General features: G+C 32.5%; 1 protein-coding gene across 1 annotated transcript; it reads right to left on the bottom strand.

Annotated features, from left to right (window-relative positions):
- Nucleotides 1-359: 359 nt before the first annotated feature.
- On the bottom strand, nt 360-893 carry LOC129959851 (uncharacterized). The gene has a single exon (XM_056072744.1). It carries the CDS (start codon nt 891-893, stop codon nt 360-362), a length of 534 nt encoding a protein of 177 aa, XP_055928719.1.
- Nucleotides 894-11,262: the final 10,369 nt, after the last annotated feature.

The raw sequence follows: 11,262 nt of genomic DNA, 5'->3' as shown, positions 1-11,262 counted from the left end.
TAATAGATAGAAGTTCTTCGGAAGTAGGTAGATTACTAATATCAGCAGATTTTAACTTTTTTTTTTCGAAGTTCTTTTGTCGGTTTCTTATTATTAAAAGCCTCAGAGTCTGTATGTGAGGCAGTAATTGCAACAGACGAAGTAAGACTGGAAGTTGCATCTTCAGGCGTTGCAAGTTTAGACACATAATAGGAAGATTTAGTTGATATTTTTTTCGTCGGTATTGTATTGGTTTTTAAAGGTTATAATTTTTTGAGGGGAGGACAAACGACCTCCGTTAATAATTCTTTGGTTTGAGATGAACTGGCATTTGTGTTTTCCGGTTTCGATTTTAAAAGAGAGGAATACAATACACCGGACTAGGACGTTCTATCATTAACTATTTGGCGGGCTTCTCTAAAGGATGTGTTATTTTTAATTTTAATGGCCAGAATTTCTTTCTCCATTTGCCAATTAGGGCAAAATTTAGACGATGCTGGATGAGCACATGCGCTGTTAGGGCATTCCAATGTTTCTGAATCGCATGCATTAGTATCATGATCCAATGAGGAACATTTGCCACATACCATTTTACCACGACTTGTTTGTCCGGAGTGTCCATACCTCTGACACTGATAACATCTCAGAGGATTAGGTATGTATGGACGAATTTTACAACGTAAATATCCAGCACGTATAAATTTTGGGAGAACAGGTGTCTTAAAAGTGACAACAACATGCTTTGTGGGAATTAATCGTCCGTCCTGTCGAACGTGAATGCGACGAGCGGCACAGACCCCCTGGGATCGTAATTCTTCCACTAATTCTGCATCAGAGTGTTGTACAAGAGATTGTTCTGAGATTACCGCCCGTGAAAATTTAATGTCTAATGAAGATATATTTTTACTGGCCATGAGCCTAAAGTAGTTAGCTGACTAAGAGTATCTGCCTGTTTTTTGGATTTCGTTTGAATAAGTAGATAAACAGAACGCATCTTTATAATATCCTATACTTCACCAATAGTAGACAGGATCAATTTATGAACAAGGAACGAAGAAAGTGAATGAAAAGTTTCATCTGTATCCATGATAAAATATCGAGAGTTTGATGTTGCTTCAGTGACGCTAGAAAAAAAATCCATACAAGGAGGAATTCAAATTCGGGCCCCGACAGGCACCACCCACCACGGAGCCCAACAAGGGAAGGCAATTGCTGGCTCTGGGAATTCCCAGCCTCAGTATCCACCCTGGAGCTAGCTTGAACCTATACGCTAAGGGCCACTTCCAGGAACGTCTACCACCCTTAACGCAGAGCCCCAGAAGGGGACCCCTTCGCTTGATCCCTAGCAGACCAACCAGTCAGGTGGCTAGTTACCAGCCGATTGATGCACAGGGGACCAACAGTGCACCACCCATCTAATGGGTCGCCATGCATGGCCAACACGTGGGGGGTTTTGGCTGTTCATGAGAAGCAAGAAGCAAACAGAGCTGAAACAGCTTCTCATGGAAAGCTCCCTCGCTTGCCGCCGAGAGATAGAAGGGCCAAGCAGACAGCAGAAGGCGTAGGGGAGAGAGAACTAAAAGGGAGTAAAGATCCCTGGGAACCTCGGAATTGGGACACCTGTATTCACCTATAGTAGGTGAGCCCCTGAGGGGCCCTCACTTAATGAAAGAAAGAAAAGATTCTTCTTGGATATATTTGTAGTATGATGTTGGTAAACAGGAACAAATGTAACTTTTTAAATAGTAAAGTACACCCTGAAATTGAAAGAACAATATATCTATGACTTCTAGCACTTTTTAAAGATTAGTGGAAAGTCAAAGATACTTCGAAAATGCGTCAATAGATATACAACCAAAAAAATTCAACAAAAACACAACATAGCTGCAAACATCAGCCCACGCATATGCGCTTTGGAATTTCATCAAAAATTTCTTCCGAAAACTTGAAGAAGAGTGAGATATGAACTGGAAGAGAATAAATCCCTTTATGTTTGAACAATGAACAACATCACAAAGGAACCCTTTGCGGAAATGGAGATGCCTTCTCTAAAAGACACGGTGTTGAGAGCCATAAATATTAATGGGTTACTGAGAAAAAGCTCAGAATGGAAATAGAATTTTCGTGAAGACTTTAAAATTACTTTTAAATGACTTGATATTCACGTAAGACCCAAAAAGGGCATCTGGAAGATCCAGATACTAGGCGAATTGAGAAGAAATTAAATTCGGTTGGTTGACCATCTTGCGAAAACTTCGATCTATAGAGTCGTGAAACAAAACAGAACTGGTTCTTTAGGACTCCTTACATATTAAGTATAGTGTTTTATATTGTAAATGCGAGAGCGATGACAAAAGCTCTTGTAGGTAGCACCTAATTCACCCAAAGAGCAGATTCCAAGATCTGTGAGTGACTGATGACAGCTCAAGTAGGACGCATTTTGGAGTTATCAAAACTTTAAATCTCGAGAGGGATTTAATTTGGATCGATTTTCCCCGACTTTGGGAAATGATGCAGAAAACGCAATGCTTCCGACACCAGAAAAAACCCAAAACCAAAATTAAAAATAGTTTTAACATTATAATGTGAATACACATTCGATAGAAAGTGGTAGATATTCTATGAGCTTTTCCTGTAACTTCAAGGGACAATCAATATGTTCTAGTATTGATGGATTATTTTACCTAGTGACTTGAGGCAGTTCTTATTCCCAATCAGAACGCCTCAACTGCTGCTGAGGAACTCGACCAAACCTCGATTTCGTGTTAAAACATACCTATGGTATTACTATCGAATAAATTCACAAATTCCAATTCCACGCTCTTTCCTGAGCTCAAAAATTTTTGGAAATTTTGTCAGACTCAAACGAAAGTATTAATCCTGAGTCTGATTGGTCGAGAGGTTTAAATGATCTAAGTCTGATTGGTTACATGGTCGAGAGGTTTAATTGGTCTGAGTCTGATTGATTGCATGATCAAGAGGTTTAATTAAGCAATTTTATATAATCCTTCTTTATTTGTTTCAAAGACTGATATTGATACATATTTGCCCCTTTTTCTTCTATAACAGCGAAGTCCACGAACTGGACGGATTCATCAGAGATGTTTTTTTGTTCAAACCCCGCGTGTACCTTGCAATAATGCTTTGGAGGACCGAATGATACACCTTCATTGCCGAATAAATACATGAGTAAATTAGAGGATGTTTGGAAAACATACATATGTTTCTTAGAGAGTAAATTTATAAGTCCAGTGATCAAATAAAGACTTTTTACAATGTCTAAACAACACGCTACCATTTAAAGAAGAGTGATCAAATCTGAAAGGATAACCCAATGCTACGGAGAGGTCTGAGACCGAAGCTTCAAAAACAGGCATATGCCTTATACTATTTTACGCCAAGCCAGAAATAATTCACATTAATTGGTTACTAAGTTATTGACCGTATTTATATATAAAATATATTGCTGAGACATATTGTCTCTGAAGAGGGGAACAGTTTTATGAATCTGTAATTCCCTTTCCCAGCTTTATTAGCCATATGACTGGGAAGAGAGATTTGCAAATATTTATAATAGATATTAGCGGATGATTTAATGATTGACGACCATTTGTCGATAAATATGAAAATTCTGGAAAATGCAAGAATTATGTCCCTATTTCTATTAAGAATCGAAAATTGGAGACTCATCTGAAGAATTCCATGTCAAATTATAGCCTGTCCGGAAACTGTATAAGATGATCGAGAAAAATGAATCTCTCTCTGGAATTGATTTCACAGTGAGCGGTAAGCTGTGGAAGCTGAACGCTATTGCTATTATTTAATTATAATTTTATGTTCCCTTGTGTTGTTACTTTCTGCAATTGCTGTTCTTTGTATGCATCTTGACTGTATTTTTGTGACGTGCTACGAGTTATTTTCACGTGATAAAGTTTTGTATTCCTCTATCCATCTTGTTGGACTCGCTTATGAATTTCGTGGTAATATATTAATTAAGAGGGTTTCTTTTAGTAGTTAAGTTATCATGATTTGCTCCTTACGCGATTAGTTTCTCAATTATTTAAATTATATAAAGTGAAACTTTTCAAAAGGTATTTTTTATAAATTCCGAAAAGCAAATGAGCATTCTCGTGCTTAATTTCTTCTTGGATTTTATTATGTTTACAGATTGGAAAATTATTTTATTCGTGTTCCATAGGGAAAGATCCTTTATTTTACTACCGGAAATTCTTTGTGCTTAGAGTTGAAAAAAATGGAAGATCATAATAACCCCAATAGCATAGAAATATAAAATAATTGCATGACACTATGCAATATTATGAATAACAAGAAATACAAAATACCATATCAAAAATATTCTATCCGACGTAATAATATTTCCAGCATTCTAAATTTTCAAAAATATTATATTAGTAAATTTTTAAATAAAAATCTTGATTTTAACTCAGGATATTGCTTGACTTAAAGTATTATTTTAATAATTCACTAAGGCAATTATTATTTAAAATTGTGAATATAATATCATAATATACAATATAGTAAAAATGACATAAAAAATTCTACATTTATTGACGTTGTATAATATGAATTTGATGATATAGTGAAATAAATAAGTGATATTATAAAATATTGTGTTTGATTTTCAATACTGCTAAAACATTATAATATTGAAGACATGTTGAAATATACTGAAAACGAAACAAAAATTTACATTTTTTAAGGAAACTGAAACAATTTTTCGAAATCAAAATAAAAAATTCTTTTCAAAAGTGAAAAAAAAAATTGTTGTTGTCAGATGGCTGTATATCTTACTATATAATACAATGAAAACGTTGTTATGATTTTTACGTTTAATGATGTTGCACAGTATATGTTTGATAATATAGTGAGATGGGTATGTAGTAGAACTGAAAAATTGTATTTGATTTTCAATTTTGAAAAAATAGTATAAATGTTAAGGTCATCTCGTAATACAATGAAATAGGAATAAAACATCATCTCTTATCTCAAATTATTCTGTTATTTAGTACTCAAATTATTAACTTCCTCAAAATTATTCTGTTTAGGCAAACTATCAAGAGCTACAATGAATAACAAACGTTTTAAAAATAATTAACTTGAAACGAAAACTTTACTGTTCGTAAATGAAATTAAGACACAAAAAGATAAATCTCAGAAAATAAGAAGTTTCTTAATAATTCATATTTACATTGCGAATATGTTACGAAATTGCAATATTGCGTCCCTGCTCAGTCACTTTCTTGGAAAGGAAGAGAGTTTTATAGATATCTCTAACAGATGTTGCATGGATGCCTTGTCAATGATTCCCGAGCTTGACGACCATCTGGCGACGAAATTAGAGACATAAACGGGTTAACGAAATGGCTGAAACGTTGGCGATGTATCGATTGGGAGCAAAATTACGTTATTTTTCAAGAAGTTTCTTTGCTCTATCTCTAAAACTATAAAAAGCCGAGAGACAAAGATGTAAATCAGTCAGCATCAGGTCAGTTATTAGCAGTCGAGTCGAGAGAGGAGTCAGTTGAGTTGAACTAAAGCAAGTAATTCAGCAAAATCTCTTCAGCGAGTTTTCTCTGGGGGCTTTGTAGCTGTTTAATTGCGATTAGCTGTTTTTGTGCTGTTGATCACTGCAAGTGCTGCTTTGTATGTACTTAACCTTTGTGTGTGTTACCTGAGTTTCGTGTAACGTCGTTAACCTTTAGGTTTGGGGAATCAAACTCTGAAAAATTTCTCTAAATGTGGGGTCTGAATGTGAAAAACTCAAAAAAGGTTTTCTGCTTCGTTTAACTGCACTTGTTGAAAAATGACCTCTTTGATTTCGACCGTGTTACCAAGTTCCGTTAATGAGTTATCTCTCCCCTTCGTAGTAAGCAGATTTCTTTTTTGCGCTTTTGTTCTTGTCTCAATCCTAGAAGTGGCTTTGTATAACATTTTTTTTTTCTTTTCATTTCCCCCTTAAAATGGTAATTTACTGATTTTATTGGAGACACTATAAAAATAATTATTACGACACTGAATAAATTATATGAAATATTTAGCTGTATAATTATTTGGTATTAAGCGAAAGTCACCAATTTCATCATCATCTGTATAGGTAATATGATTAAAAACTTTCACTACAATTATTTTATGATGTGAAAATTAATTGAAATTTAATAACTTTCTGAAGGAGTGCTGAAACTATGAATTTAGTGTTTTAAATCTAGGAATGTGCACTTCATTTTACATTAACCTTAACTGGGGAGGTGAAATTTTAGGACTTAACTGGGGAGGTGCGGTCTACGAAACCGCATTTCATTTAAACTCAAATTAAATTTTCTAATGAATGTATTAGTATGAAAAACTTTCAATATATTTTGCAGATATTTTTCTTGATATATAGATATGTTTTAGAAATTTTTCAAAATATATTATCATTGAAAAAAGCAATTACGTTGGAACATACATTTTTTTCTCAAATTGCATGTTACAATAAAAAATATTCTTGAAAAAACATATTACTTTTTACTTATTAAATCATATTTATTTTTACAGTATATGAAAGTATATAGAAGAAAATATAATGTAAAATTCAACAATTATATAAAAAAAATGACAATGGGTAAAATTGGCCCTTTTTTTTATCGGCTTGTGTGACTTTCATAGCACGGTTTTCTAGGGCATTTTAAACATACACGTTAAGAATTAGTATTAAAATCAACCTATAAATTCTGTATACATATATCTTGGTATATTAATATATTTTATAAATTTTTCAAAATACATTATCACTAGAAAAATTAATTATTTTTGAACATACATATCAAAATCAGTTGAATGCGAACTTTCATCGAAAAACTCTTCTGTACAATTATCTTTGTCACTAAAATCATTTTCTGCTTCATTTAAAAGTGTCTGGAGCACTATTTCATAATAGGATCAGTAAACTGGATGATATTTCGGGGCCCAAGTTTTAGCGCCCTCTGCTAAGCCTTGTTTATCACTGGAACACTAACAGGGAGATGCGCGGTCTTAGAGACCATGCTCAAAGAAATAACTGCATTATTTTAAAAAGTATCTGCTGAAATCGGTTGGAAAAGTGCATGTGTATTGAAGGTCACAAAACAGGAAGCTACAGGGTCAATCCATTCAACTGAGCTAAAAATAGAATAGGGGTGATAGAAGATCCATCGCTAGCTGTCTAACAGACCGCACGTCCCTAGTTAAGGGTTAATATTTCTAGCAAATCATTTTTTATAAAAAAAAAAGTAAAAATTTATTTATAATATTATAAGATTCGATTGTTTGTATTTTCTATTTCAAAAATTTAATTTCTTTCATTGCGTATTACATAGGTTACCTATTCTTCTCTTCCATAGATCAAAAACATAATTAAATATTTGAATATTAATATTCTTCTTCTGTTTCTGCACTACAGACTAGAGCAGGCCACGAATGTCCCAATCAGCTTGAGGCATCTCTACCTATCCAACGCCACAGACTTCCACTTTCTGATACCCAGCTGGTTGAAGTTTTTTCAATAATGTCAAGCCACCTAAAGAGTGGTTGACCTCTTTTTCTAACACCTATAGGGTTGTTGATATCAGCTCTTTTTGCTGGATTGGAGTCCTCTAATCTTTGTAAGTTTCCGAGCCACCTTACACGATAAACTTTAATGATTTTATTGATGATGAGTTCTTTGATTTGTTTTGTTTTTTTCGTATAGTTAATGGTAATGAAGTATTCGCCATGCATTGTATTCGTTTATAGCACCATAGATTTTCTTAAAACCTTCCTTTCAAACACTGGCAGTTTATCTCCTTGGTTAGTGTCCAACACTCCTAGTCATATAAAATAAGTGGTCAAATTAGGGTCTTGTAGATATTGATTTTTGTTCTTCGGTTCAAAAATTTGATTTAAGAATCATTTTTAGGTCGCAAAAACTTCTGTTTGCTTTTGTAATACGGCGATTGATTTCTGAATTTCTGTCATTATTTCCATTAATTAGTATTCCTAGGTATTTGAATTTTGTGACTTTTTCGAACCTGTAATCATTTTTGTCAAGGAATTTGATTAGTTTTTCTTTTGGTTATTTCTAAATATTTGGGGGGGAGGGGTTCAATTATTGTCCAGTCCATGTCCCTAGCAGCTGACTGAAGAGCTACAAGTATTTGAATTACTTTCTGTATCGTGAAGATTAATGTAATGCTTATGATATCAATTATATTTTTTTAATTAACATAATCCGAATCTTTTGTAATATGAATAAATAGTAGAGTTTCTCACTATATTATTACTGCTTAAAATACACATTTATAATTTAATTTTTTCCACAAAATTTCAATTATTCATTTACAAGTGACGTATTTTTGAAAAATCGGCTGAGAATTTTGTACATAATTAGTAAATGAATCATAATAAAATATTTTTTAATCCAAAAACTTTTCTAAAATGCAAATAAATATCAGATTTTTCAAATGTAATTTAACAAAGTAAAATTGAGTATGGTTTGCTTAGAATTAGATATATAAATGTTGATTATCGCTTTTACAATAATTCATGTATATAAATTGATTTAATCGATAATTTTTACAACTACTATTTTTCAACGTAATATTTAAGTTACGATAATATTGAACTGAAAGGTAATTTTCTTTATTTCAAAAAATATCACCTTATAGCTATTCAGCTATTTTCTGTATGAAATTCTTTATATAGGTCAGCATTCGCTATTGGAGATTAATATTATTGAAAAGAGGAAACTAATATCACAAAATTGAGGATTGGATATAAAAGCAATTCGATTCAGTCGAATATAACTCATAAGAGGAATTAAACTTACTCATTCCATACATCCCAAGACTGCTTGTTTTGAAAAATAAATTCGCCTAAACATGGCTTTCAAAATTTATTAGCGCCATCTCTGATTTTGACATCTGAAGGCTGAAATCTCCTAACCTACGTGCTACGACATAATAGAGAAAGAGGGCAACGCTAGAAAGTTTACCTGGGGAAAGAAATCTTAACTCGTTACTGGTACAACAGTTATACCGAAACGTAAACAAAGGTTAAAAGAAACTTTCTCGTACAGCAATTGTACCGCCTATAAGCAAAAGGTTAAGTTTGCACTGAGACTGTTGCACTTTTCACCGTACACCACCGGGCAGATTTCTTTTCGTAACAGTAATTATTTCACATGTTAATTAATGCTGCAGTTTTAGTGTTCATTAATGAAAATGACCTCCCCCCCCCCCAAAAAAAATGGGTTCAAAAACTAAGGACTTTCCTAATATTTCATACTTTTTTAAGCAATTATGCATTATGCCTTAATGTATTTCATTTTCATATATTTCTTTAAATAAGTTGAAAAACATTGTTATGAATAACAGAAATTAAATTAATTGGGTCAAAATAACTAGATAAGTAATGGAATGATCCCTTTTAAGAATAACCAAGCATTTATACAATTTGATTGCTCCCAAACCGAAATATCTACTCCATTCGCACCTTATTACCAGGTATCATACAGTATCTTGTGCTTATAGGATAATATTTGTGAAATCGCAGTATATTATTAACAAGTAGGTTGATTTCTTGAGTATGTGTTCAATTTTGAAGACTTGTAAGGATTATTTTAGAACGTACCTCATAAATTTTATTCGAAGATGGATGAAAAGAGCGATACTTGGGCCTGCACATTCTCTTAGCTTCTGTATCTACCAGTAAAAAGGACAGTGACCCATGAAAAATCTAATTAAAATTATAATCTGATTTTATCTAAATAGAAAATACACAAATTCTGGTTTAAAATCAAAAATATAATTTTAATATTTCGGTAAGTATCGTTCAACTAATAATATTACGGGATTAAAAAAAATTGAATTTTGAAATACAGAATTAGCAGAACTGTTGCTAAAAACAATTTAAAACAAGTAAACTTAAATAATTATTTTCTTTTTACATAATATTTTTAATGGATTTTTAACAAAATCTATATGCACATCTCTGGAGGATTTATGAAAGGCATAATACCACAGATTTAGTTATTCCTTACTTTACTTTAATTAATACCCTTTTGAGCAGTGGTGGTGTAGCGGCGTGAGTCAATGAAAAGAATATAGATACTATAATGGGTACCAATCTCAGAAGGCTCCATGGATACAAAGAGTTTTATATCACCTTTTTAAACAATGTATGGAGGTGGGGTGAAAAACATGTCCGTTGCAAAATGTTCATTAAACACCTGTATAGAGGCTGTTTTGGTTGGAATTCGTTTGGCATTTATTCTAGTCGAAGTAACACACCACTCTTCGAATTTCCATGGCATTCAATCTAAGGACATTATATCAACGCCTGCAAGGTTCACATACAAAGGTTATATTATGCCAAAGTGAATCTCCAACCTGGGAACATAGATCACATAGTTCAAACGCTACCACTGTTAGGACGCAGCTTCATCGAAATGAAATTCAAAAACGTGTGATCCGACTTAAATTTTTATTTTTCGATTTAAATTTTTATAAAATTAAATACAATGAATATGCTTATAGTTCTTTTACTTATTTAACTTAATGATTTGGTTTAATGAATTACCTGTTATAAGCATTTAAAATAAAATCATTTTCGTGCTTGGCATCTTCACTTTTACTGTACGCGCATTTTCACACTTTCGAATTTATTTGTACGCTAATAGATTTGATATCTGATATCTGAAGAGACCAAATCAAGATTATCGATTATCATAGTGTGATAAGATTATCCTTAATTAAAAACAAATGTCATATTCTATAAATATTATGCTGTAATGTCCTTAAGTTTTCTCTCACACCCATTTTAAAAAAAGTTATTTCAATCTCATGTATACATTTATTTAAACAACATCAAACAAAATTCTATTCGGGAATTCAAGTCAATTTGCTAAAACTAGGTGAATTGTCTTACTTTTGGTTTAATTTTACATAACAAGGATTTTTCTGATATCATTAAGTTTTTTTCATTGAGCTATTTATTCTTTATTCTTCTCATGATCTTATGCGCTGTTGTAGTCAGCAGAAAAGCAAAACAATCTGACTGATGAAAAAAGCAAATCCCTTCAATTTCTGTTTTTATACTTATTCTTAATAGTATATAGAATGATATCATAATGATGAGGTATGGAATTAAGTATCCAAATTAACTTTAACACCTGATTTTTGTTGCCACCTTTGAAATTGTTTTGATATATCCGCAGCGTCATAACCGACAACGTTTCTCGTATTTTATATATTTCCTTGGTCAAAAAAA

The sequence above is a fragment of the Argiope bruennichi genome, chromosome X2 (genome assembly GCF_947563725.1).
Source record: "Argiope bruennichi chromosome X2, qqArgBrue1.1, whole genome shotgun sequence".
NCBI classification, from domain to species: Eukaryota; Metazoa; Arthropoda; class Arachnida; order Araneae; family Araneidae; genus Argiope; species Argiope bruennichi.
This window is presented reverse-complemented; position numbering and strand designations above follow the sequence as displayed.

Bases quoted from the DNA above. Each gene is read 5' to 3' on its own strand.
- LOC129959851 (XM_056072744.1), bottom strand. From the start codon at position 893: ATGGCCAGTAAAAATATATCTTCATTAGACATTAAATTTTCACGGGCG.